Raw genomic sequence first — 27,995 nt, 5'->3', positions numbered from 1 at the left:
TTTAAATTACAATACGTTTTCAAATGTGTGTATATTTCTCTCAAACATAAATAATCGACATTTAAGTGGCTTATTTGAAATATTTAAACTTTTACAAGCAATACATGTAAATGTAATGTACTTTATACTAAACACTTTTCATAGAATTCTTAGATTTCTTTTGTTTTCTTGCGGAAATTACGCTTTTTGCTATGTGGAAAGCCAAAGTGCGAAACAGGTGTACAATACGACAACGTACTTATGTATTTTCAACTAAATTAGACATTTTTTTGACATTTTTGTTTTTGCATACTTTTAATAATAGAATAATAGAAAACTTGCTGACTTAAAAGGGTTTATTAATTAGAAAATATATTTATATATATGTAGTATGTAAGTGGTATGTATGTATATATATATAAAATAACAACGTTAATATTTTTTCATAAAAGTTAAAGTTATAAAATAAATAAATTTTCTCTTCTTCCACCGGCAAAACTGATTAACTCGGCCATATCATGAAATACAAATACAAACACACACACACACAAGTATGTTTGCACGGAGTTTCCATTTACTATTGTATATTGCATATTAATGCCGGTTGGAGCTGCGCATGCGCACATACATCTGTATGTATGCAATTGCTACCAATTTATAATTATTCATAATTTTTCTTTCGCTCGTTACTGTTGTCTGTATATATGTATATATGAGTGTGTGTGTAGTTCATGTAACGCTCGTTCGTTTCATGCATTTTGCATATAATTTACAATTGTTTTACTTTTGTGAAATTATTCGTTTAATTCCATGGTGCCTGGTTGGAGCGACGTTTATCCTTTTCTTTTTCCTTGTCGCCACCTTTGCGGCCGAATATGCGGAACATGCCGCTGCGTCGTTCCTCTTTGCTTTTGCTGCCCTTAACGCCGGATACGGAGGAGATTGATTGCGCCTCGCTCTCGCTGGAGCTTTCCGCCGAAACGCGCGAGAAGCTTATGGAGTCCGGTTGCAATGAAACTGGCCGATTGCCCTCGAAGCGTGATGTGCCCCAGCCTGAGGGAATAAAAAATAGGAAAAAAAAATACAAATACAACATTAGTATATTGAAAGTGTGGTAGTTGTATAAAAAAGAAAAGCAGAAAGTTCAAGCAAAATCCATGCATTAATAAACAGAAAGCGTAGAAACGATAAGAGAAGCGCACACAGCTTACTAAAGACTCTAGCAAACAATTTTAAAAGTGTTTAAACCAAGAGCTAAGCTTTACCAAAACCATAGTTAGTCTGCAGACTAGTGCGCAAATAAGAACGGCTGAGTTTAACCGACTTAAACGCTGGTCCTGAAGTAAAAGACATGCAAGAAAGAATATACACACAGACATACATAAATACAAAGAGTGCATGCATGATTCGCTTAAAAATTAAATAAATTAACTTTGCATACATACATATGTACATATGTGTATAATGCAGATATTTGAAAAAATGTATAATTTAAGAAAAAGAAGTGGAGGCTTTTTCAAAAGTGCCAGTGACTTTGTTTATTTGTATTAAATAATCTGGAGTAGAGCTATAAGTATTTGTAGTATGTTTAGTTGTTGTTGTCGTCGCTACATTAAGAATTCCTCAAATGTTCTTTCTTTTAACTTTTCGCCTAAAGTGATAATTCTTCACCGGTTCAGTTCGTTTCGATTTTTCTCGCTACTGTACGCGAAACATAAAAAACTGTTGTTGTTGTTTTTGTAGCAGCATAAAGTAGTTTCTGAATAGTTTTGTGATATAATTTTTGTTCTTTGAGGTTACATAGACCCAAATGTCTTCGGAATCGAACACCAAAAAAATCGCATTCGGCAGCTGTAAGCTTTAGAGCTGTTACTAGGATGAATTTTGAAAAATTTATGTTTTTCCTACATATATTTCTATATATACTGTATATTAGGCTGTCCGTTTTTCCCCCCAAGTTAATTTTTTTTAGAAATGTTCTCTTAAGGGAGGGGTCTCAGTGTGAAATTTTCGAAAAAAAAAAAATTAATTTTTTTGTTGCATTATCGGATAGTATACACTGTAATAAACATTCTCTCAAAATTTGAAATTGAAATTCAAATAATTACGGTCGCTACAGCATTTCTTGTAGAACGGGAATAGAGTGGGGAACGGAGCGACTCCAATCTTTAAAAGCGTTTTTCTCCGGATGGTGTTTACCAAAACGGTTTCCACTCTCAGAGGAAGTGTTTTGAAGATATCTAAAATCTTATAATATATAAATAAATAAAATAAATATCATATTGGAGAGAACACTTTTAACGTCATTCTCTATCGTACTATGGAAGCTTTTTTTTGAAATCTTCCTATTTTTCTACGAAAAACTGTCGAAAAAAGGCCAAGATCGATACTTTTTGTTCAAAAAACCTTCCACAGCGCGTTATCGACTATCCTACTTAATAATCTCTTTGAAATTTTTGTTCTAGATCAAAATTGCGGCCGCAATCGTGGACATCGTACAGCACCTTTTTTTACGCGTTATTTTAACAATTTATTTAACTATTATACACCCAGTAAATAAATATAAAAAAATCATTTTGTATTCGTCATTAATGTTCTATTTACATAAAACACCGAACCGATTAGTTAATTTCAACATAAAAAAAATCGCGAAAATCAGCGATTATTCGGAGGGTCACACTAAGACGATCCCTTAAGTTTCAGTTTTTGCACCAAAAAATGATGCAATGTAAACAACATCTTTATTCTCAATTTAAGCCCAAGTAATTTTATTTTACCCATATATTTAAGATGGGATGTTTTCGAAATGCCCGTATTTTAAATGTTGCTGGCTACAAATTGTTTCCTATTGTTGTTGTCTTTTTAAACACTTAATACTCAGTATCAGGAACCTACTTATTGAGCATCGAGCACTAGGAATTATGACTTTCATACAGAAGAGTTGTTCCGTTATGTATCCGTACAAATCGTAAGAGTGTCGTGTACACACTACACCGTAAGCAGCTATCATATAATTTAAAAATTTTATCCTGAACGGGGCTCTTATTTTTGTTTTGATGACAACGTTTCCTCAGATTTTCGAAACATTATTTAGTTTTTATTGTTGTAAGGGAAGTCAAAGAGCGATTACTCAAACTTTGAGTTAACGAGTTTCAAAATGATAAGCGACGACTTTTGTTTAGCTATTACGATTTTAGTGTACAACGCCCAGGTGGTTTTAAACCGGCTACATCACATAGAAAAAAATTCCCATATTTTGATGTTTATTAAAAATGAAACAAAAGGCGTTAAAGAACGGAAATGGAAAACAGTTAAAGGCTTTTTAACTTTTTAAGACTTCTCGAGATCAAATTTCAGGCATATCAGCGACTACATATACGGAGACTTTTACTAAACCATGAAAATGATTTTAACTTGCCAGACGATTTTTATTCTTTAGAAAGACCAAGCTGCGACCTCATTTATGCAATTTGCGAAATATTAGTCTATGCTATATAATTTTATTATTGGAACTTAGATCTTGAATCCCCACATATTTTTTGGGAAAATTCGGGCATATTTCTTTTGCATTGACCTGACTGTCGTAGTTAGACAAGGGTTCGAGCTGCTCCTCACGGCCGGCATTTCATTCATTTATGTGTTATTGATCCATTAATAATGAATATAAGATTAAATTACTTTAGGGATAACAGCGTAATTTTTTTAGAGACTTCATATCGGTCTTCCTGAGAAGGCAAAAATTCCTATGTTTAGATCTAAGGATTTATATATGGACAAAAAGCATTGAGCCAACTATAGACTCATTGAGATAGCTGATTTGAACTCCAGGAATCCGGTTCATCCGATTGACATTCAAGATATTTCAATAACGGTATATTGGGAGCAAAGAAAATATGGGAAAACTTCGGAATTTCTCAAGCTTTTTTTTCAATTCCAACAATTTTCCTTACAATTTTTTAATGTATTTGTAAGTAAGTAAGCTATCATGCTAGAATATAGAAAACTAGTATGGGCTAAAAGTAGTAAGACTTTTTAATTCAAATTTCGCGGGAAAACTCATTCATCGAAATATTCTTTTTTTCTGGGACTGACATTTGTGGCAAATGGCACACGTGTATTGGAACGAAGGGCGATAACTTTGAGGGCGACCACATAAATTTTGAAGAATAAATAAAGAATTCTAAAATTACAAACAAAGTCTTACTATTTTTTGCTCACAGTAGGGGATAAATAAGAGCAAGAAAGCACTTTTCTCCTTCAACTTGTGCTTACACCTCGAATACCATTCAAACCAAATACGTTAGTGCCTATGCAACATAAATTAATGAAAAAAAAACTAAAATTAAAAATCATTCTTATAAAACATAAACGGAAGGAAATAGGAATACGAATTTGAGATGCGGTTAAGTTGTGTTAGCGGGCAAAGAGAGTGTGTGTATATGAGTGCTAGTGTGTAAATAATGGATGAGAGTGAGTAACTGCTAACCGGTTCCATCGTTATTGTTCAAGCCCATGTAACTCGGGTTATTTATGGAGTTGTTATCGGTTGTGAAATGCCACACAGTGCGACTAGACGTCGTTGTAGTAGTAGTTGTTGTTGTTGTTGTCGATAATACATTCGAACCCGTATGGTTCGTATGCAACATATGTTTACCGTTGTTGTTATTATTGTTGACATTCGAGTTGGTGTTGCTGCTGCTGCCGCCACTTGAATTCGAGCTGGTCGAAATTGTTGTATGCACCGTGCGCTTGGCGGCGGTGACCGTCGGCGAGCTGCCAATACCGCTAGACTCGACCTCAATGAATTTGCGTGAGGCATCCGTGCGGCCGCCGGCCACGGGCGTGCGCGACATGAGCTGCTGTTGACTGCGCATATAATTGCTCGGCGAATGGTGCAGCTCCGACTGTTGCTGTTGTTGTTGTTGGTGATGGTGGTGTTGATGATGTTGTTGCTGTTGTTGTGGTTGTTGCATTGCGGCTGCATTCAAGGCGTTTATGCGTTGTTGTACTTGCGGATGGTGAGCATGGGCGCTTCCTACAGGTGGCATGGTTGTAGGCAAAGGTGGAGGATTTTCTAATATTCGTATTTATTGTTGTTGTTGTTTTTTTGGTTTTGGGGTGAATCGTTTAAGAATGAACGCATGAATGAATTGATTTACATACATATATTGTACAAATATAAATTTTAGGGTAATTTTTCAAATATAAACGGTTCATAATACTGGAGACAAGGGACAATCGAGTTTTCATTAGATAAATATACATATGTATATATTAAAAAAAAAAAAATTGGATGAGGACATGTACGGGTTGTGGAAATAATTGGTAATAGTTTACGCCTAGGTACCTGATTGTCTAGCCTCACTGTTGCGCTTGAGCACAACGCTGTCGTCATTTGAGCCGTTTTGTATGCCCGAAAGGCCTGCGGGTAGCGTGGCGGATTGTAAACGTGAAGAGCTGCTGCCGAAGCTGGATTCGCTTAAATCTGTTCAAGGAAAAAATAGACGCCGTTACACACAAAATTCTGTTAAAACTTACAACAACAACTCACCGTTACTGGAGTTGTTGCGATTTCGCAGCACGACCAGATTCTCGGTGCTCTGACGGTTTGGTACTGGTGGTGGCGCACCGCGTGGTGGTATTGGTGGCTTCTGTTCGAAACCAAATGGTGCCGTTGGTGAGGATGGTGACGTCTGTGGGGCACATTATCAAAGTTAAAATTTAAAATTTCAACCTGTGTATTTCTTGTACATACCCTTTGCTGTAGTTGCTGTTGCAGCTGTTGTTGTTGCATTTGTTTTTGCAGGAAATTCATTTGCGGCGTCGCCGAACTGGTGGACATACCGCTATTAATCGAATCATTGCGCGAGATGGCACGTCGTTGGGAGTCGGGCGATGAAGTGCGCGAACTGACCGGCGACTCGATCTGAGCGCTGGCGATTTTGATGTCTGGGAAACTGTTAGACTGTTGCTGTAGAAGTGAAAGTAGTATAAAAAGTAGCAAATTATTGTAGATAAATACCGCTGTATAAAAGTGCCTGCACATACCTTCATGGATTCGTCGTAACTCAGCAGCTGTAGATTTGGTGGCAGACTAGCATGGAATGATATCTTACGCACCCAGTCGTTCATGATTTCCAATGATGGCGCCTCGAAGAGGAATTCAGAACCATCGGGCAATTTTAGCCTGAACACATACTTCTTCTTCGTGTAGTCTTCGGCACGTTCACACTTGGCGCCGAGTATGTTGACGGGCGCATTGGCGGTCTTCTGTTGCAGAAAGTCGTTTTCATCTTTGAAGAAGCACAGCAGTTGGCCGCACAGCACTGTATGGAATTGCTTCCACGAGCGTACGGGCGCCTTCTTGCCACCGGATTGTAAGCCATGCTTGCGTTCCAGCATGCCTTGTATTTCGACTGGTGGCAGATCGAAACCTTCGCCCTTTTGATTCTTGCGGAACGATTGTGCACGTCGACGTGTGGTGAACGATGGTGTACGTTTCGGTGGCTTCTGTTGCACTTTCATGCTTTCGGCACGTTTAACATTCGTGTCGGAGCCGCGACGTAAGCGATCACCGAACATGCTGCTGGAGCTGCTCTTCTGCAGTGAGTACTGATCCTCGTCGAAGGGTGAACGCAGTGGTGTTGTGACAGCAACGGCTGGAGATTGCGGCGCATTGTTGGTGTTCACGGTGACCATGGGCGATGAGAAGATGGGTGTCTTCTCTTGTGCCGCGGCATTTTGACGATTCTCCAATTGCTTTTCGGCGCGTCGGCGCTCATCGTTAAGTCGCTGCAGTTCCTTTTGTTTCAACATCTCCAGACGTTCCTTCTCTAAGCGTTCTTTCTCTTTTGTTTGGCTAGTTTCTCGCTTTCGACTTGTTTGCGGAAACGTTGCTCCAGCAATGTAATGCGCTTGATAGCTTGGAATTTCTCCTCCTGTGCGGCGACTGTCTTCTCGAAGTCCTGATGACGACGCAACAAATCTTCAACCTGCGGTATGGAGTCGCCCAGTTTGGCATCCTTCAGCAATGGTTCGCGACTGATTATCCAGTTCTCGAGTATCTCAGCGTCTTTGAGGAAGATTTGTGTGTCCAAATTGAGTTCGTAAATTTCCTTGCGTTGCTGCAGCGTATTTTTGAGAAGTTCGTGTCGTTGTTGCAGCACTTGTATCTTTTCTTCGATCTCATGCGCCAAGAAATGCTTCTCATTAATTAATTTCTGTCCGTTAGCTGTGAAGTTGGTGAAAGTCTCATCGCGTGCATGTATTTCGGCATGATGTTCTTTCACGCTGGCCAACAACGACTCGGCGCCCGCCACTGTCGTCGCCAAATCTGGCGCTGTGATCTTTGCCAACATTTCATTGATCCAGGCAATCAAATCACGATATTCATCGAAGTATGACTGCAAATGTTCGGCTTGTTGTAATTTTTCTTTGCGTGCATTTGTCTTCTCCTTCAGATCGGTCCAAGCTTCAACAGTCTCGTCGCGCTTGACCTCGATATGTTCCTTGGCATCGGGATAGATTTCGCCCAACTTCGTTGCTTCGACAAGCACGGCATCGACCTGTTCCTTAATGGCGATAAGTTCTCCTTCGAAGACGGAGTGTTTGCGACTCAAAGCTTGTATGCTCTCCAAATCTTGGCCGTAATCCTCGGAGATAAGTGAAGCCTCTTTCTCGTTAATAAGTGAAATCGTTTCATCGGCAACCCGATCGTAGACATGCACTTGTTTCGCACCGGCCAGCGCATCTTGACGTGCATTGACTAGATCCTTCAATTCTTCCCACAGTTGTTTGGTCTCATCTCGCTTGGTTTTGATCGAAGCACGGTATGGATTATTTTCTTTAATAAGTTCATCGGCGTGATCAATACAGGCTTGTACACGTGCACCGTTTGCATTCAAATTGGAGACGAAGGACTCAAAAACCAATATCAACTGTTCCACATGCTCCACATCCTCGCCATAATCCTCAGAAGCCGTAACTGCCATTTGATCGGCAATCCATTCATGCAAATCTTCAGCCTCACGCATGTACTCGAACAACTTCTTGCTTTCGCTTAAACGCACTTCACGATCTTTAGCCAGACGCAGTAATTCCTCGTATTGTTTATTCACTGTGTCATTCTTTGTGGTTATATTGGCGCTATCGAAGTGATTACGTTCGACTAAACCATGTGCCAGCTTGCTGACCTTCTCAATCGAAGCCTTAAATGCAATTAGCTCGCGTTGCAGAACTTCGAGTTTCTTCTGATGTGACTGCACGGAAGTCTCATCGCGTCCATAATCGCTGGAAGCAAGTATGGGGCGCTTTTCACGTATCCAAGCTTCCGCCTCATTTGCTTCGACATAAAACATTTGACTCTCCACGGCATCTAATAGACGCAAACGGCGTATACTGGCCATGTCGCGTAGATTGACGAGTTTCTTTTGCAGCAGGTCGCATTTGTACTGCACCTGTTCGCTAGCGAAATGATCATCGCGTATCATTTGCTGACCCCGTTGTAGTAACGCCTTAATTAGTGGTTCTTGTGAAAGTATTTCTGCCTCAAGTCCTTGATGCTTCTTCTGTAGCACTTGAACCGCTATCAGACTGCTACCCAAATCTTGTGAATTGGCGATCGCCTCCTTCTCAGTAAGCCATTGCAGTTCGTCTTCAGCATCACGCAAGAATTGTTGCAGACTCAAAGAATCTTCAAGATTTTCACGGCGTATGGCTATGGGTTCGTGTAAAGTACGATAACGTTTAATGGCTGTCATAGCGCGATCGTGTATTTCGTCCTTAAGGAAGTGATCGGCTTGGAAGAATTTCTCATCGGTTTCTTTGATTTGATCGGCCAACTCGTTGTGGTGTGTGACATCGGCTTCGAGACGTTCGTGTTTCTTAATCAAATGATTAACGGTAGCCAAATCCTTGCCGTAATCTTCACTCGACAAATGCGACTCAACTTCGTCCATCCAGTTATTGAATTCGTCGAGACTGCGATTGAAGGCTTGCGCCTCGTAGGCTTGATTAAGTTTCTCTCTCTTCTCCTTGGATGCGGCCTTCAATTTATTCCAATCACTTTCCAACATCTTGAGTTGTTGGGCAATTTCCTCCTTGGCAAAGTGTTCATCTCGGATGAGGCGCTCACCCTCGTTAATTACCTCCTGTACACGTGATGTATTCGTTAACAGCTCACTATCGAATGTGGTGTGCTTTTGTATTTTACTCTGCAAGTTGTTTGGTTCGCGATAGTTCTCATCCAAAGCCACTTGCATCTTTTGCACCAACCAACGATCGATTTCGTAGAGACTGCGCAGGAATTCGTGTAATTGCAGCGACTGCAACAACTTTTGTTTACGTTCCAGTGACAAGGCATTGAGCTTCTCCTTACGACGCAAGATATAGTTCAACTTTTCTCTAATCACATCACCGTCTTTCGGATCACCTTCCAAAATGCTTTGCGCAAAGTTTTGCAATTCCGATACATTATCTGAGTCCAATAGCTTTTCAAATGCGTCGTGCTTCTTGATCAGACGCTCTACTGCGGGATATGAATCACCCAAATCGTCGTTGTTGAGGAAGGCTTCCTTGTTGGCCAACCAGATCTCGACTTGCTCCACCTGTGCTTTGAACAAGTGCAGCTGATGTGCCTCCGTTAAATCTCTGGCGCGTTCATTCCACGCTTCGTGCAATGTCTTATGTAGCTCCTCCAGAGTCGTTAAGTATTGCTTGACATTAGCAGGTTTCTCCATACCGCTGAGTGTTTCACCGTGCGCCTTCAAATCTTTGAACGCCTTGTCACGTCCGTCGATCTCCACTTTGCGTTCCTGATGTAACTCCAGCTGTGTCTCACAATCACTTATAGTCATCGGCGCTTGAGCGGCGTTCATCTTTTTGATCATGTCGTTAACCCAAAGCTCCAGCTCTTTGACGTCGGATACAAATTTGTGCACCAGATAGGCGTCATTGAGTATGGAGCGTCGTTTGATAGATAAATCTTCAAGGTTTTGCCAAGATGCGCGCAATTCATCGATTTTATGCTCAATAACCTTCGAGCGATCGGGATAACGTTTGAGTAGCGTCTTCGCAACAAGCTCATGTTCACCTATTTTTTGTTTAACCGCCGACATGTCACGCTCTAATGCATCTTCACGACGTATCAGCGTCTCGACGGCTGCCAAATCACGTCCAGTGTCATCAGAGCTCATGGCCAAGGCTTTTTCGGCAATACGATCGGCTGTATCGTCGACATCGCGGTTGAAGACGTGAATTTCATTTGCTTCGCCAAGTAGCGCACGGTAAGCGCTGAGTGCACCTTGTAGGTCACGCCACTTGCTGTTGAAATCGCGACGACGTTTGTCAATATTCTTCGTTTCGGCTGGTACTTCGCCTTGGTTGATAAGCTTGTCGGCCAAGTTGTTGATGTGCTTGACACGTTGATCGTCGACGCGCATATCGGAATCGACATCGTCCAATTTGCGTGTGAGCGCATTGCAGTGCTCCAGATCGCGACCAGTGTCACTGGCTTGTATCATCATTTCCTTATCGCGTATCCAAGCAGAAATTTTATCTAACTGGTTGTTGAACTCGAGTATGTCCTGTGCTTCATCGAGACCACGTCCGCGGTTATCTAACTCTTCGAGTAGACTCTTCCAGGCGGCAACTACACGTTCTACGGCTAGTTTTATCTCCTTCGAAGATTCATGTTGCTTCGTCAAGAGGATTAAACCAGTTTCTTGAATCTCTTGTATGCGTCCCTGATTGGCCGCAACTTCGGCTTGGAATGCTTGGTGTTTTTGCAATTTCTTTATCTTCTCATCCAAGTTGGACACTTCTGCATAACCGGCGCCATCCGCCTCCAGTTTCTTTTTCTTCTCGTTTATCCACGATTCAGCCTCGGCACAATCGCGCACGAACTGTGCATACAGTAGCGCATCTTCCAGTTTGTAACGACGCACGGCGCAGAGATCTTTCACCTTTTGTCTACGCGCCAACACACCTTGTAAGATGGTTTGGATGTTTGCGCTGTCATAATGACGCTGCTCTATCAATTTACGTCCATGTTCCTGCAATAAGGCCACCTTCTCTTCTTGGGTCTGAATAAGTCGCTCGAATTCATCGTGTTTCTTTATCTGGTTCTGCACATCCTCGACGGTTTGACCGAAATCGGAACTGCTGAGTGCCGCTTGTTGTGAACTCGAAAGATTATCGATCTGTTTGGCATCGCGCAAGAAGCAGAACAAATCGATTTTCTGTTCCAACATAATCTTTTTCTTATTCCAAGCGGCATGCAATTTTTGACGTTCGTCCAACATGGCTGAACATTTTTCCTCAACTTCGGCGGCAGCATAATGCCCTGTCTGCACCATTGAATCGCTCAATTCATTCAAGTAACGGAATTTATCTTCACGCGCCTCAATTTCACCATAAATAGCATCATGTTGGATCTTCAATGCTGTGGCGCCAGCAGCGTCGCTAACATGCTCTTCAGCTTGTAGCGCCGCGCGCAAATTCGACGACCATGACATTATGTCGCGCACATCGGTTAGGAAGGATTGCAAATCCGAGCTCGCGGCTAAACGATCGCTGCGCGCACCCGAACGCTCTTTCAAGTCATTCCAAGCGGCGACAACTTTATCTTGTTTCTGTGCGATAGCTGCGGCGTTCGAAGGATATTTCGCTTGTAGACGTACCGAGTCTTCAACTAACACCTGCAATTGTGCTTCCAATGCGACGAGGTCATTCTCGAAACCTTCATGTTTACGCAGCAGCGCCAAAGCTGAGTTCAAATCTTTGCCAAGCTCTGAGGAGAGCGCAGCATTTTTGTCCTGTATACGGAAGAGCGCTTCGGCAACATCACGATGGAAACGATGTATTTCACCGGCGGCGTGCAATTTTTGCTCGCGTTGATTTAATAATTGCAACAGGTTCTCCCAGGAATCTCTGTAAAGGAGCAAAAAAAATGTAATAAAAAAAGTTGGAAATTTTACTGTGTTTCAGTTTTGCTACACTTCTCACCTCAGTTGTTCCTGGCGTTTCTCCACATCGTTGGCGTAGGAGCTCTCGGTATCGATAAGTTTCTTCGCCAATACTTCGCATTGATTCACACGATCGGAACCCACTTCAACACGATGTTTTAAGTCATCAAACTTATTTTGCAGCAGCTGCAGATGTTCGTAATCTTGTCCGTAGTCTTCGGATGATGCTGCCTGTTCTTGTTCTCTTATCCATTGCTCCACTTCGTCCGATTCCAAGAAATATTCGTGCATGTACAGACTCTCCATCAGACGCATTTGCCGTTGTGATGCCAATTTGTGTAGGGATTTTAACATTTTCTCGATGAGTTGTTGTTTCGCAGCAAGAATTTTACTGTCCGGATGTCCGGCGGCTACCATGGCGGCACAATTATGCCCCATTTCGGTAACAATGCCAGAGTACGTGTCCAGCTCCAGTTCGATTGTCTTGTGTTTGGTCAGCAATTTAGCTGCGGAATCGCGATCACGCCCATACTCGGTGGAGCGCAATGCATTGCTTCTCTCACCCAACCATGACTCAATCTCACCGGCGTCGGACAAGTACTGCTGCGCCTTCAATGACATCTCCAGTTTCTTGCTGCGATCATTCGAATTACTTTCCAAATCGGCCCAGGCATCTTCCAACTTGCCGCACAATGCGCTCACCTTCTCTTTTTCGGGATGCTTTTGTGCAATGAGCGCTTGTCCCGCTTGCAAAGCTTTGTTGATCATCGGCTGATGTCCCTTAATTTCGGCTTCGAGTTTCTTATGTTTCTTCGATAGCGTCTGTGCTTGATGCAGGTTTTGACCCAACTCCTTTGATTTAGCTGCTGGCATATGATCATTGATCCATTGGAATTCGGTATCCAATTCAAAGACGAACTTGTGGTAGTTTAAGCTTTCTTCAAGTTCTTCACGCCGCTTCTGTACTGGTCCGCGTAGTAATTTGAAACGATTTTGTATATCCTTTGTTTCGTCCTTGATGTGCACGGCATTAAAATGACCCTCATGCGCCATTTCATCGCCGGTACTGACAAGTTCGACGATCTTTTGTTCCCACACCGTTATCTCAGATTCGAGTAGCTGATGTTTGTTGATCAAATCCTTGCAGCTACGCAAATCGTTACCAACATCTTTACTCTTGAGTGCGGCATCCAATTCGTCGACCTTCTGTTTGGCATCATCGATAGCGCGATTGTGTTCGCGCTGTGACACTGCTTGCTCCAGTTTGCGTCCCTTATCTTCGGAGAGCAGCAGTAAATCTTTCCATTTCTGATTCAAGTCAACCATTCTACTTTCCACAGCAGGTTTGCGATTATTCGCCGCTATCAAGGCTTGACCAGCCTTATTCACATTACGCAACTGACCCTCGTTGGCGCGTAGTTCACGCTCGAAAGCTTTGTGTTTCTGCAGTTTACGCGGTAAGTTGCTAAGATCGCGATAACTCTCATCGCCGGCGATTTTGGTTTTATCACTCAGCCAAACGGCGAGATCGTCTGCCTCTGCGGCGAATTTGTGGTAATCCTTCGAAGCTTGTAGCGAACGTTTGCGTTCGAAAGCGCGATCCTCGACCGCCTTTCTCTTGCCCAAAACTTGATTGCGTCTATCGTCAATGCTGTAAGAGAGAACGAATATTTAATTTCCATGATTTTTGTTGTTGTTTCGTTAATTTACTATTTTTTATCATAGTGATCGTTGACAATTAGTTTATCGGCATTGTCGGAGAAACCCTTAAGAATTTTATCCTGTGCCATTAAGCTCTTCTCAAAGTCAAGATGTCGCTTCAGTATGGCTTCCACTTCGTCGAGCGAATTCTGGAAACGAAAGACATTAATAAATGTATTGGAGTCCATTAAAAAATTATGTATTCTGTATCTCCAACTTACACCCAAATTGTTATATTCGAGGAAAGCTTCGTGACTCTTCGTGGTGGCATCGATCTTATCTGCTTCCCGGTTGAATATTTGTAGTTCAACGCATTGCTGTAACCATTTCTGCTTCTCCACCCAACCGCGATGTATAGCGTCTTGTTCTGCCCTCAGACGCTCAATAATCTTAACGGTTTCTTCCATGTTCGGTTTTCCATCGGATAGTTGCTTGCCTAAATTAATGACCTCGACAAATTCGTTGTCGTGTGCTTTAATATCGTCGCCAAGATCGTTGTGCTTTTTCAAAAGATTGTTGGCTGTTTCAACATCACGCGCTGACTCGTCGGCATTCAATTGATCCTTAACCGAATCGATCCAAGCAAGCAAGGTTTTGGCACTGAATGGAAGAAGGAGGAAAAATTAGGTTAAGAATTCATAAAAATTAAAATATAATTAATGTGCTGAGAATAATCGAAAATTTATAGGTTATGAACTGTTTAATATTAGAAATTTCAAAGTAATATTGAGAATTCTGCAAAAATTTAGAGGTTATGCGGATGAAAAACAAAGATTTCTCTTTGAGTTAAAAATCTTAAAGACTTCTATACCTGTTATTGAATATTTGCTGTCCGACAGCGCTCTCAATGCGCGCACGCAGTTCACTACCTTTGCCATGAACCTGCTTCCACATATCCAAGACCTCTTGTTGTCGTGCTGTCACATTATTTCGCTCGGCTGGGTAGGCATTCTTGACACTAAAATAATAAACAAACACAATTATAGAAGAAAATTGTACAGTACTTCCTGCAAAGGACTCACGAATTGCCCAAATAGTTGACGCGGTTCACCTTCTCCTCGACGGGCGCCAATTCGCGTTCCAAATTCTGATGACGTCGCTGCAGTGCCTGTACCGTTTTGAGGTCAGGACTAATTACCGCTGTATCCAGCTGTAACATCTTTTCGTTCATCCAAATCTTAGCCTCATCACATGTGCGATTGAACAAGTCCACACTGGAGGCGCCTTCGAGACTCTTCTCACGTTGCGCCTTCGCGTTGTTAAGACGCTGCCAGATTTGATGTATCTGCCGCTGACGTGCAATGATTTTGTCCAACTGTGAGTGACCTTGGCGCCGGAAATTGTCAACAGCGCCATCGATCTCTTCAATACGCTTCGAGGCCGCTGACAGATCGGTAAGGAATTTTTCGAATTTACGTTTTGCATTCTCCACACCTTCGCCATCATCGGAGTTGATGATGCGTTCCTTCTCTTTCATCCATTTCTCGAAATCATCACATTCACGATAGAAACCGAAGAGATGTATTGAGTCTTCGAGTAGCGCATGTCGCTTTTGCGCTGTATCTTGTAGTTCGTCGTATGTGCTGTTAATGCGTTTTTGGCGTTTTTCCACACTGTCGGCATTTTCGTTAATACTGTTGGAGGAGATGCGTCGCTTCACTAGCGGTTTGGGTGGCACGGCAGCTGGTTTGATACGTTTCACGGGCACCACTTGACGCACTAAGATCGTCTTCTTCACTTTTTGTAGTGTTTTGACTTTCTCTGCCTTCGGCACAATGCACGGCACGGCACGTGGTTCGATTTCACGCACATAATTGGCCGGCACGAAACCTTCCAAACCGTTTTCTTTGCGCACGCACCACCAATCGTCGTTCGTTTTCGACTTGAGCAACATCACCTCGCCCTTGTCCATTTTCATACCTTGACCCTCGAAGGGGAACATTGAACGCACATGTGGCAGCATTTTCATTTCGGTAACTTTCTTGTGTTCCAACTTCTCCACCCATTCATCTTCCCACACTTCTTTTGGCACGAGTCGCGTCTCGTTAACCCATTCCTCCTGCTCGATTTCGGGCATTTCAGGCTCAGCTGCTGAGAGCTATACATATAAGAATAGTTGTTGTTATTTTTGTTATCTCCGAATACTGAACTATTACTTACCTCAAGTGTGCAGATGCCAGCTTTGATAAGCTTCTCGGCCTGTTGGTTCAAGTTAAGTATGTCGCCGGAATAAGCATTCAATTCGCCTTGCAGATCGCGGTGTCGCTGTAGCAACGCCTGTGCAGAAGGTTCGTCATTACCGTAGTCGTTTGACTTCACCAGCGCCATTTTTTCATTTAACCACGACTCAGCCTCGTTGGCGTCGGTGTAGAATTGATACGCTTCGGCCGCATCCTCCAGCTGACGTCGCCGCAATTCCACTAACTCTTCCAAAGCCTTCCAGTGTTCGGCCAAGGACTCGATGCGACTCTTAATGTCGGACGAACGTGGATGCTTCTCGGCAATGAGCTTCTTGGCTGCGTCCAACATTTGTGTGGACTTCGGTTTGCGCACTTTGATTTCATCCTCGAGCGCTTTGTGTTTCTGCTGTAGCGAAAGTACGGCACGCAAATCCTTCGCTGTAATGCCGGTCTTGCAGATGCGTTGCTTGTCCACCAGCCAGCCTTCCTCGTTGTCGTAATCTTCCATGAAATGATAAAAGTTTCTCGCTTCCTCCAGGTAAGCGCGACGCTTAGCGCACAACTTCAGCAAACTGTAAGTGGACAATGTAAAGTCAGTTAAGCAATCATTAATATAATTTGGATACTCACATTGCATAGGCCTCCTCGAGCTCCGCAAGTCTCTGCACGAGTAACGCGGCATCCTTTTGTTCGGATGTCTTATACGGTTGCGCTTGACGATTGAAGCGTTTCAGCGTTTCACCATAAGTGTTCACTTGCAGCTCTTGCAATGAATGCGCTTGCAACAGTTCTTCTACGCCCAGCAAATGCGGACCGACATCTTCGGATGCGAACTGTGTTTGCAACTCTTTTATCGCTTCGGTCGTACTGGCGATTTCACGCAACAAATTCATCAGCGTACTCATTTGTGACAAATTCAAACGTTGATTCTCAAGCAATTCCAATAGTTTGCGCCACTTCTCCATAACCTCAGCCTCGCGTCGCTTCACTCGCTCTTTGCCATGATAGTTTTCACGCTCCAACTCATTGGCCATAGCTGTCAAATCGTTAAAACGCTCCACACGCGCCAATATATCCGCCGAAATGGCTTCGTGTTTCTTCAGTGTCGCATCGACTTGTCGCAGGTAGCGCGGATCGGAGAGCACTTGTATCATCTCTTTGAGATAACCTTCGCGCAACACAGATTTCTTCTCAAATTTATAATTGAGCTGCTCGAGTTTCTCTTGACGCAACAGCTCCTCGCGTAATGCCACCTCCCGATTGTGTTCGGCATATTCGAGCTGTTGCCACGCCTTCTCGATATCGTTCACCAATTGACCTTCTTGTGGATTGTAGGGCGGTTGATTGAGCGCTTTCAGCAGTGTGTTGATGGTGAAGTAAAGCGCTTCGATTTCACTGCGTTCCTTATATCTAAAAGGAGTGCAAATTGAGAGAAGTTGAAAAAATATATAATAACGAAATTTAAACTGGAGAGCTTGTCATGAATTTAGTTAAAAGAAAAAATAAATATGAATTGAACGTTTCCAATACAGGAATTGTAGGCAACATTTTTCATTCTTTGCGTCCCAGTTTTTAAAGTTTTTAGGAATTTCTACTTTGAGTTTCTATTTAATAACGAATTCGTTGAAAACTTATTGAAGTGGTTGTATGGAAGTAAAAAAAGAATTCTTGAAAGCTACTGCTTAACGGAACAGTTTTAAAATCCAATAATTTCAGGATCGGAAATTAGTATTTATGCAATTATGGAGCTTTTCAGGATAAATCCAGGAACAATAAGACTATATAACCAGTCGAAATTACATATGACGGCCATTCCATTTGAGACCTTGTGTCAAAATTTTTGTTTTCATTGTTTCCTAAGTTTAAATATTGAGATTTATAACTCGTTAATATTCCGTTTTTTATTCTCTGAATGGGGTATATATGGTTTGTCACGGAGTTTGTAATACCCAGCAGGAAACGTCGAAGACCCTATGAAGTATGTATATATACTTTTTACAATAGCCTTTTTTGACAGATCACGCGTGAGTCGTGTCAAGCTGTCATGTTATTTTTGTTCAGTATTGTTCGGCATTTCATCATGGAAAGACTTATGCCTGAACAACGTTTACAAATCATTCAACTTTATTACGAAATATTCACATTCTGTAAAGAATGTGTTTCGGGCGCTTCGCTCAACTTATGGTCAACACAATCGGCCTACTGAGCGTACTATTCGCAACACCATCGCCCATCTTGAGACCCAGCATTCATTATTGGACCGAATAGACTGCGCCCAGCACGCAGTGAAGAAAATATACTATCCGTACCTGGGAGTATACACAAAAACCGTGGAGGGTCGATTTGACACCATTCGCAACAACTCGGACTGCCATATGGATCAACTTGGCGCATTTTATGTCGAGATCTTAAATTGAAAGCATACTAAACCGAAAGCCGCTCGACTTTTTCAAGTATCGCTTCGCTCTATGAACTTTTGGGCCGATCGACTGGCTACCAAGATCGTGTGATATCACACCGTTAAACTTTTTTCTGAGGGGATATGTAAAGTCTAAAGTATATGCGGACAATCCAGCTTCGATTTAGAGCTTGCAGCAAAACATCATGCGTGTCAATTGCCAGCTACCCGTTGAAATGCTCTAATAATGAAAAATTGGAGTCAACGGATAGACCATCTGAAGCGAAGCGGCCAAAGTTTGAAAGAGATAATCTTCAAAAAATAAATGGCAAAGAATGTTCTTTCGAATAATAATAAACATTCCCCATTAAATTTGAAGCTTCTGTGTTTTTTTTGTTTAAAACAGTAGGAAACTTTTAAATGGATCACCCTTTATAATAGGTTTTAAACAAGACTGGGAGGATTTTTTCTAAATTTTTTCATTGTGCTATAAAATGGTATTTCCTTATGTTTATTCAACTTACTTTGGCGGTTTCTCGATCGTGCGGTATTCCTTGAATGCCAGCAATTCACGTTGTATGCCCTCCAATGAGTTGGGGAAATCTCGCTGCTGCAGTTCCAACGTTTTTTGTCTAATCCAACTCAGCAAATTTGTAGTGAGACGTTCGTAGTAGATTTTCTTGCGGTCAGCATCCATCAACTGTCCCACAATCTTAACAAAAAATAGAAAAAAAAATTCAAAATTATAGACTCATAAATTATTTATTATTCATAAAGCAGTCTGCAAACAACTGGCATCCAAACTCATTGAACAAATATGCGCTAACAACTGTTTGTTTGAACAAAAGTGCTGTGACGTCTCACAAATGTCAATAAAATGCGTAAAAATCAAAGTCGCTTACATACATACATATAGTATGTGTGTATATATTTATGTACGTAGCTGATGCACACACTATGGGCTAGTCATTGAACCTCACAGCGGCAACAAGTAGAGCGTAAAACCTTTTAATTATTACATTTGCTGCATTGGTATTGGGTTGCGCCCAGAGCACTGTTGTGCAGCAAAACAATGCACACAGGAAAGGATAGAGTTTCAATATATATGTATATGTATATGTATGTATGTATTGCTTATGAGCTGAGTCAGTTGCTGAGCTATGAATGGATACTTTCAACTTACATTGGCAATGCGTTTACCGCTCTTTTGTTCGTTCTTCATGCGAGCAAATGTGTGATAGTAGGAAGCCACGTAGGTCAAGATGGACTTTTCGTCGGGACGCGCCGAGTCAACATCTTCGGCATCCAATAAACTATAAAAATAAATAAATAAAATCAAAAATTAAAATTTCCCATCTCTATGGTCGCACACCTACCTTGGTATACCCAGCTCCGACGCGGCCATATCGAAGGCATGATTTAGATTGTCAATATTTGAGTTCTTCGAATTGACAATTGTGCTGTACTCGAATAGATCGGGTCGATGTGAATGTATGAGCGCATTGAAGCCCAGACCTGAACGCCAGGACGATGTGAAATCTTGTATGTTGACACCAGGGTAGCCATGCGTTTTACGCTGACACCAAAGCAGCAGCGCATCCTTGGCCGAACGCTTCTCGGACGATTCATTCTCTTCATCCTGTGGTGGGAAATATACACGAAATGTGTTTAAGATATGGAAATAAATGTAAAAATAAATAAAATTTGGACGCAAATGTACACTCACCACATCAATTTCAATTTCCTGTATTTGAAACCGCAAAATGATGGTCCAGATCAAACCTAAAATCAATCTGGGATTGCCGTCGACAATGTCCTCAGCACCGATCGATTCTAAACGAACCTGAAAAAACGAAATTTATGTTCAAATTAGTATAGATGGTAATAACTATAGACCTATGAAGGAACTGCTTATTTGAATGAAATTATACTGTGAAATTTGTTGAGAAATATTTTATCAATGTCAATTAAATTTTATTTGGTGTTATGTTTAATGTAAGATATGGACATAATTTCTCGGAAAGGGTGTGGCTAATTAAGAATACTCGTAAAATTTATTCGAAGTCGTAGATCATTTCGTCTATCTTGGAAGCATTAACACCAACCACAAAGTCAGCCTCGAAATCCAACGCGGAATAACTCTTGCCAACAGGTGCTACTTCGGACTGAGTAAGCAATTAAGAAGTTAAGTCCTCTCGACGAACAAAGACCAAACTCTACAAGTCATTCATCATCCCCGTCCTGATATATGGTGCAGAAGCATGGACAATGACAACATCTGATGAGTCGGCTTACGAGTTTTCGATAGAAAGATTCTTGCGTATTGGCAACGGTGAATACCGCAGTCGATGGAACAATGATCTGTATGAGATATACGACGACATTGACATAGTTCAGCGAATTAAGAGACAGCGGCTAGCCGGCTAAGTCATGACGATGAATGGATGAATACACTCCAACTCTGAGAGTATTCGACGCAGTACCCGCCGGGGGAAGCAGAGGAAGAGGAAGACCTCCACTCCGTTGGAAAGCCCAGGTGAAGAAGGATCTGGTTACACTTGGAATCTCCAATTCACACCAAAGATCGAAAAGAAAGAACGATTGACCCGCTATTGTCAACTCGGCTGTAACCGCGTAAGCGTTGTCTACGCTTGTAAAGAAGGCGAAGAAGATACTTATTTAATTATATATTATGCAGCTGTCAAACCATTTATAGAAGTGCTACAGACAAATGAGATGTGACTTTTTGGTTTCGCACATCGCCAAGAAGCTAAATAATTCACGAACCTTGAATATTGATTGATAAACAATACTTCATTTTTGAACACCGAATAATATTAAAAAATGGGACTGTCAGTCGAACACCTAAAAAATTTTAACCCGATTGTGGAGTATGTCAAATCAATGGTCTAAACACATAAACGGGACAAATAAGGCCGGTCATATAAGGTGCGTTCCAAAGTAAACAGGACTTAAAAAAAACAGAACAAATGGTTTTTTTGGCAATATCAATTTATTTTATTCAAAATAGTCTCCTTCTGCTTCAATACAGCTTTTTGCACGGTCCAAAAGCATGTCGAACGAGTGTTTTAACTCGTTGGCCGGTATGGCCGCCAGTATGCCGGTGCAAGCCTTTTGAATGGCCTCTACGTCTGCATAACGCTTTCCTTTCATGAGAAAATGCATTTTTCCGAAAAGGAAGAAGTCGCACGGTGAAATATCAGGTGAATACGGGCGTGGTTAATGGTTAAAATGTGATTTTTGGTCAAATAATCGGTCACAAGCGTCGATCGATGAGAGCAAGTTTTGGTCGTTAGTCAATTTGTGCGGATCAAACCGTGCACACACCTTTTGTAAGCCCAAATGTTCAGTCAAAGTGCGATAAATCGATGTTTTCGAGATGTTCAATTCTATTTCCATGAATTTTAATGATGATTTCGGCTGATTTTTGATGATTCACGCACAGTTTCGATTTAATTTCCGGTGATCACAGATTTTGATTGGCCCACATGTTGATCGTCATTTATGCCCTCACGAACACTTTGAAAACGTTGAAACAACTCGTGCCACTGAAACAAATGTGTCCTAAAACTATGGAAAATTTACTTGTTTTAAGGAAAAAATGGGAATGAAATAGCACTAAAGACATGCCTTCCTTAAGTTAAGGAAACACGATTCTACTTTTAAGTACATATGGTTTCCTTAAAAAGAGGAAAATATTGCCTTGAATTAAAGGAAATTTTCTTAAACGAAGAACATTGTTGTCTTTAATTTAAAGTAAAGACGTTCTTAATATAAGGCCATCAAATAAAAACCACTTCCTTAGATTAAAAGGTCTTTGACTCTAGAATTAAGTCTCCTTGTCTTTACATTTAATACTAATGGAATTGCCTTAAATAAAAATGCAGAAACTTATTTTTTTTTTTTCATTTATTTCATTTCATTGTTCTTAAAATTAAACTTATGTTTTTAAAACTTATTTTTTTCATTGATTTCATTTCATTGTTTTTAAAAATTAAACTTAGGTTTTAAATACTTATTATTATTTACATTATAATACTTAATAATAGGGAAAATAATATCTTTTAAATTAAATATATAAAAGTTTTGCAATTCTCCTCCTGTTAAATAGGACTGAAAATGGCTCTCAAATTTATTAATTTTGATTTCATTGCATAGCAAATTTATATTATTTTCTAGTTTAAAGACTTCACAAATTTTGTACGCTGTAAATTGGGGTTTATAAAAAAATATTATAAAATCTTTTTTAAATATTGTGCCATATCGCTTTACAAATGAATAACAAATTATTTCATCTGTAATATCAGTTGTGAAGTGCTTTTTAAATTCATTGTAATATGTTGAAAATTTCGAAGAGTATTGTCGGTTGCTGCAGTTATATTCTAAAATTTCAAAATTTTGTATAAATTCAGAAAAACAAAATGTAAGTTTCCTTGCCAAAGATAATAATATGTTTTTTCTCGATGTTGTATTTTTTGCGTACGTTTTTAATTGTCTATGTTTGCCCTCAAACAAAAACGTCCAAAGATTTATCAATGGTCCAGATTCTCTTATTATTTTACAATAGTGAATTAAAAAATGGTGTTTAGGTTTCAACGTATCTTTAAATAAATGAACATATTGTTCATTATGAAGCATGATGTGCTCTTGGAGGCTTTGAATGTCCATTTCAGAAAATTCTGAAAAAAGCACTAAATCAACCAGTTCGCTCAAATTTAATAAAAATAACCATACTTTATTATTTTTAGGTATTTTTTCACCAACGAGTAATGGGAAAATGTATATAAAGCACATCATTTCTCTCCCGGTCATTTTAAGTTTAAAGTTGTTTAGGTGTTCTGCTTTGAGTGGCGGTGACTTATTACCTTTTTCAGTTAAATCATAATCGAAATTAGCTTTTTGACAGTTTAAAAAGACTAGATCAAAAAACTTATTTTCAATAAAATACATTATTATGTGACATAAATCATAATTGAGAACGCCTTCAAAAAGATCATGCAGAAGGTCGACGGCGAAATTTTCAATAACATGAAAACTATGCAATTTATTGAAAATCGAATTTTCTCTGACACCTGTTAGTTGTACGTTACTAATTTGAACGTCAGAATCATAATTTTCTTTGCTGCGTAGCTTGTCAGAAACTTCTTGAGCTTCATTTTGGCATTCTGTTTTGCATGTTTTACAGAATCTACAAAAATAGTTAGAAGAAAAAGATCGTGAAAAACCTAATATATAATTCAGAGCCAAGTTGTCACCCAAAACAAGACCTAGTGCAAAATAAATAGTTTTAACTTGGTTATTTACTTTTATCTGCAATCCATTTTGTTCTAACTCGTTAAATATTTCAATTAATTTGTATAAACAACGATCATTACCGAATTTTTTAACGTCTTTTGATTTAAATAAAGCTGCTGGAAAAATGAATTTTAATTTATGATTTAAACAAGTAGGTGCTGAAGGCAAAGAATAATAAGCTGATAAAATAGGCTCTGTGTGAGAACTTAAGGGATTGTTTAATTCTATATCGTCGAAATACAAGAAAATAGGAAACATAATACGTTCAGAATTTTGGAATTTTCGCTTCCACAGCGATCCATTTATAAAATTTTTAAGTGAGACACTTCTTGATAAAATAGCTTTATTATTTTGAAATTTTTCATACACTTCCGGCAATTCAAAATATTTTTTAAGTTGGAATTTTATTGGAAACAAAATACCTGCTGCTATTGATTCGTCTATTGCTTTGAAATTACATGAAATCAAGTTAGAAAGTGAATTATCAATTTGGATTACAGAAGGTTTTTCGTACATATCTGAATCTAATAACGTTTTAACAAATGAATGCTCTGAAGAAAAACTGGCGAATGGTGCCTTACAAAACGATATTAGCTCATTTAAATTCTCACGAACTTCGCTATGATCTGGCTCTAATTTTTTTACAATTTTTTCCAATTCCCCACTAATTGGACAAGTTATAAGATTTGTTATATTTTTTTGTAGTAACGTTACTTCCTTTCGGTGCAAGTAGTTGCTGGAATATTTTTCTAATGTAAATTTTAAACAGTTTTCTTTTAACAAATTTAAGTTTACATTTGATGTTGGTTTTTCAGTACTGTTTTCTATTTTTCTTTTTTTTGGACTTGAATTGATTTCAGAATCAATAGAAATATTAAATGCAGTTTCACTATCTGTATGTCCATGCTTTTTTTCCTCATTTCTCATATGGCGACGAAATGACTTAAAATCATCAAATTTATGTTTACACTCTAGAAAACCGCATTGGAAATAGTCTACAGCACCTTTATGATGAACATACTGCAGATGTGTGAATAACTTTTCACATTGAAAAAATATTTCACCACAGACAAAACAGATTACCATTTCTTAAATTAAGAGAGATCGCTAATAAGCGATGAAACACTGCTCAAGTTTTCGTGTGTCAAATTAAAGAAATATTTCGCCAAAAACTCCCACACTTGTTTGCACTCTGCTGGGTATTCTAAATCTAACGTTGCGAATAATTTTAAGCAAACATCTATGCTTTTCACAAAATTTCCTACTTTGTAATAGCTGTTAGCGAAGAATACATAAAATTGCGTCAAATTTATATCATCTTCACCGATTCCGCACAAATGTGGTTGAACTGTTTCTCCAGCTTTGCACTTATTGATACCTTCAAGTATCTTATGTTGAAGCTCTTGCCTGGTAGCAGCATGTATAAGAAATGCTTCTCTAGACTCAAATAAAGTTGTTTTCTTGTTTTTTTTGCGATGAGTCGGTTTTAACATACTATGAAGCAACAAGGAAACAATCACATCACGTGTATCTACAAAGCAAATATAAGAGTATTATTATTACTAATTGATACATTTCATAATGTAAAGCAATTGAAGCTAACCTTTATCAATATTGGTTGTTAATTTTTCCAATAATTGAAGACCATATTTGTCTTTGACGTAATTGTTAAAACGCGGTATCAATTTGGTTAAGAGATTTTCCCATTCTTCCAACAAGCAGTTTGATTTTAGAGGATATTTTTTTTCAAAGTCCAATTCGATCTATGAAACAAACAAATCTCTTTTAATTAAATAATCACATAGACGAAACAACGTTTTACCAAACAATATCCAAACTGTTGCTTTAGAATTGGCCACTCTGTTAAAATATCGTTTGTTGTAATTGTTGAATTAAAAAACATTTGTCTTGTCTCGTATGTAACATTCCAGTATTCTACCACTTTATCGTACGGTTCAATGTTGTATTTAAGCCAATATTTCGCTTCGTTTTCGTTTGAATATAAATCTGTATTAAGGTTTTTATCTAAATTCAACGAAAGAGACGAACGCAGTTTCGCTGGTTCAGGATTAACAGAAACTTGGGCTTTTCGTAGTTTGTAAATGCTGTTGTGGTAGTGCGCGTATAAATTGCCACTTGGCTTTTTACACTTTTTGTATAAGTAGTAAGTATCCTGTAAACAGTAAATTAATAAGCAAACTTAAAATCAAATCCATTTTTTTTAATCTAATGCAATACCTTAGATTCCTTTGGGAAAATTTGTATAATTTTGTCCGCTAAATTCGAAAAATAAAATCTTGTTGGCTTAATTTTGTTATAAATTAAGTATTCCGTGATCGAGGAACATAAAAGTTTCCGAGTCTTGGTTGATAAACTTTGATTATTTTCAAAGTAATTTAAAACAGCTTTTCCATTCACGTTAGATTTTAAAATTCCTAATAACGAAATCTACTAAATTTTTTTGTAAGTTACTCAGAAACGCAAAATAATACTTACTTCATTTAAATCATTAACCGCACCAAGAAAACTAGAAGAAATGGATTCTGTTGATCCTGATCCGGGCGTTGTGCTTTCTGATGAAAAAGATAAAATTTCAACGCGCTGGAATTTGTTTTGATTAGTTATTTCATTATTTAGATTTTCATTTCATAATTACCACTCCTTGTTCTATTTGCCACTCCTTCAATCTCTGTTCAAAAATAATTTTGCGTCCCAAAAGTTCTTTGGGGAATAATTCATTAATGTGGCTGCTCTGCATAAACTTTAAACTTTCCTCCGTAATGTTGTGTTCTTAAAAAAAAACAACAAAAAATAATACAAAGAAAAAACGTTCGCGGCGCCTTTTTTCTTGTGAAATATATTCAAACATACATATGTACATACATGCATATGTATAGTTAACAGTTAACTTTGGTAATGCTGCACAAAAATTTAATGTATGTATGTACATACATATGCATATTCAAAAGGCACATGTTTGCACTTGTATCTACTTATTTCACAATGTTATTTTCACACTTACCTTTCAGTAAATCGTACAAATCTATTAAATCAAATAACTCCAATATTTTGTACACTTTGTCCACTTCGAAAACAATTTCCATATTCGTATTTGACATATTTTATAGCACATGAAGAAATTCCATCACTCACTTGTCACTGTTCAATGAAATATGATTATCGCTGCTTTATTTTGAGAGAATTCATGTCTGCTTGCATTAGAGTAAAGAGAAACAATCCATGTATGCTTGAACTTAAAATAAGGAAGCATGACCTTATATCAAAGTTTGAGTTAAGTAAATAGTCGGTTCGCATAAGGTTGAGTCATCCTTAAATTGAATAAATTTTTACTTGTTGAAAGTTTAAGTAAATATTGTCCTTAAACCAAGTAAATTTGAACTTCTTTCACTTATAAAGTCTAAAAATGACTTGTTTTCAGTACAATTTTACTAAAATATAGGAAAATGCCATGAACTTAAAATAAGACATCGATTTTCTTATTTTAAGTACGATCGTCCTAAAATTGAAGGGTACGACTTACTCAAATTAAAGGAACTTTACATACTTTGAGTAAATTTTACTATATTCAAGTATATTTTGATCTTTTTAAAACAAGGGCGCACTTTCCTTAATTCTAGTCTGTCCATTATTTTCAGTGTACTTTCAATCGATGAAATGTCATGAAATTTTCACTCGACAATAGATAAAGATAGCAGATTCTCACGCATCAGTCGAGATATTCTAGATTCAAAAAGTCCTGTTTACTTTGGAACGCACCTTGTAAATCGAAATTCTTTTTCTGATTTTTCAAGATGGAGTTTTTCCCAACATTCAGTCGGTACTTTTACCAAAGAATACTAAGAAAAAAACATAAATTTCTATGTTGACGAGTCGTATGTTCATATACCATATCTAATCTAAAAATGATGTTCATATACTAGATGTAAATTAAAATGAGGTCGTTTTCGAATCGGTAATTTATTTTAAATGCCGAGAATTTTGGTTATGAACCTGAACGACATTTGGTCTGACATACAATGTCAGGGTCAAATTTGTAACGCTAAATCAGAAAATCATGTTCTAAGCCACTTCGGGCTGCAATTTGGTACCGTTGAACAATTTTACACGGCGCACTGTGTTGCGGCTAGTGGAAAAGTAACTTTTCTCCGATTATTTTTTTCAGTGTTTTTAATGATGCAATTTTGTCACAGACATTCCAAGTAAACAAAAAACACATAAAGCTTATTTTAATGTTGGCCCGTTGATTTTTAATTGATTTTAGAAGTCAAATATACAAAATTTTCACGAAAAGAGGGGATTTCAGGGCTGTATTCAAAATGATCTCATTTGATTTTGGTGACAGATATTTTGATTCGGAATAAAAATCTGCCTTCGGACAAGTATCTTCTGTAAAACAAAGGAATGTTGTTTGAGACATTTTCATATGCACCTTTTTTA

At 39.1% G+C, this 27,995-nt stretch overlaps 2 protein-coding genes across 2 annotated transcripts; both read right to left on the bottom strand.

The window, feature by feature from the left end:
* On the bottom strand, positions 1-20,060 carry LOC126761196 (spectrin beta chain, non-erythrocytic 1). Its single transcript, XM_050477171.1, is given in 18 exon segments — positions 1-1,032; positions 4,634-5,053; positions 5,327-5,464; positions 5,531-5,672; positions 5,735-5,950; positions 6,028-6,833; positions 6,836-11,907; positions 11,983-13,593; positions 13,653-13,792; positions 13,865-14,243; positions 14,455-14,601; positions 14,666-15,741; positions 15,804-16,395; positions 16,454-17,233; positions 18,746-18,933; positions 19,405-19,534; positions 19,598-19,860; positions 19,948-20,060. Coding segments are annotated over 17 exon segments (12,117 nt in total). The 5' UTR covers positions 19,627-19,860; positions 19,948-20,060; the 3' UTR covers positions 1-781.
* A 5,949-nt stretch (positions 20,061-26,009) lies between these two features.
* LOC126761872 (uncharacterized) lies at positions 26,010-26,926 on the bottom strand. The gene is made up of 3 exons (XM_050478298.1): positions 26,560-26,926; positions 26,194-26,327; positions 26,010-26,138 (listed from the first exon to the last, which is right to left on the bottom strand). Exons 1-3 carry the CDS (start codon positions 26,654-26,656, stop codon positions 26,010-26,012), a joined length of 360 nt encoding a protein of 119 aa, XP_050334255.1. The 5' UTR covers positions 26,657-26,926.
* Between the last annotated feature and the right edge of the window lie 1,069 nt (positions 26,927-27,995).

Source organism: Bactrocera neohumeralis, chromosome 6 (genome assembly GCF_024586455.1).
Source record: "Bactrocera neohumeralis isolate Rockhampton chromosome 6, APGP_CSIRO_Bneo_wtdbg2-racon-allhic-juicebox.fasta_v2, whole genome shotgun sequence".
NCBI lineage: Eukaryota > Metazoa > Arthropoda > Insecta > Diptera > Tephritidae > Bactrocera > Bactrocera neohumeralis.
Note: the sequence above shows the minus strand (reverse complement) of the source record. Positions and strands in the feature narration are given on the sequence as shown.

Excerpts from the sequence above, each read along its gene's own strand:
- LOC126761872 (XM_050478298.1), bottom strand. The coding sequence starts at position 26,656 with ATGTCAAATACGAATATGGAAATTGTTTTCGAAGTGGACAAAGTGTAC. Across the intron at positions 26,328-26,559 it reads TTTGTACGATTTACTGAAAG|AACACAACATTACGGAGGAA; the intron begins GTAAGTGTGAAA and ends TTTTTTTTTAAG. Across the intron at positions 26,139-26,193 it reads GGCAAATAGAACAAGGAGTG|CGCGTTGAAATTTTATCTTT; the intron begins GTAATTATGAAA and ends AACAAATTCCAG.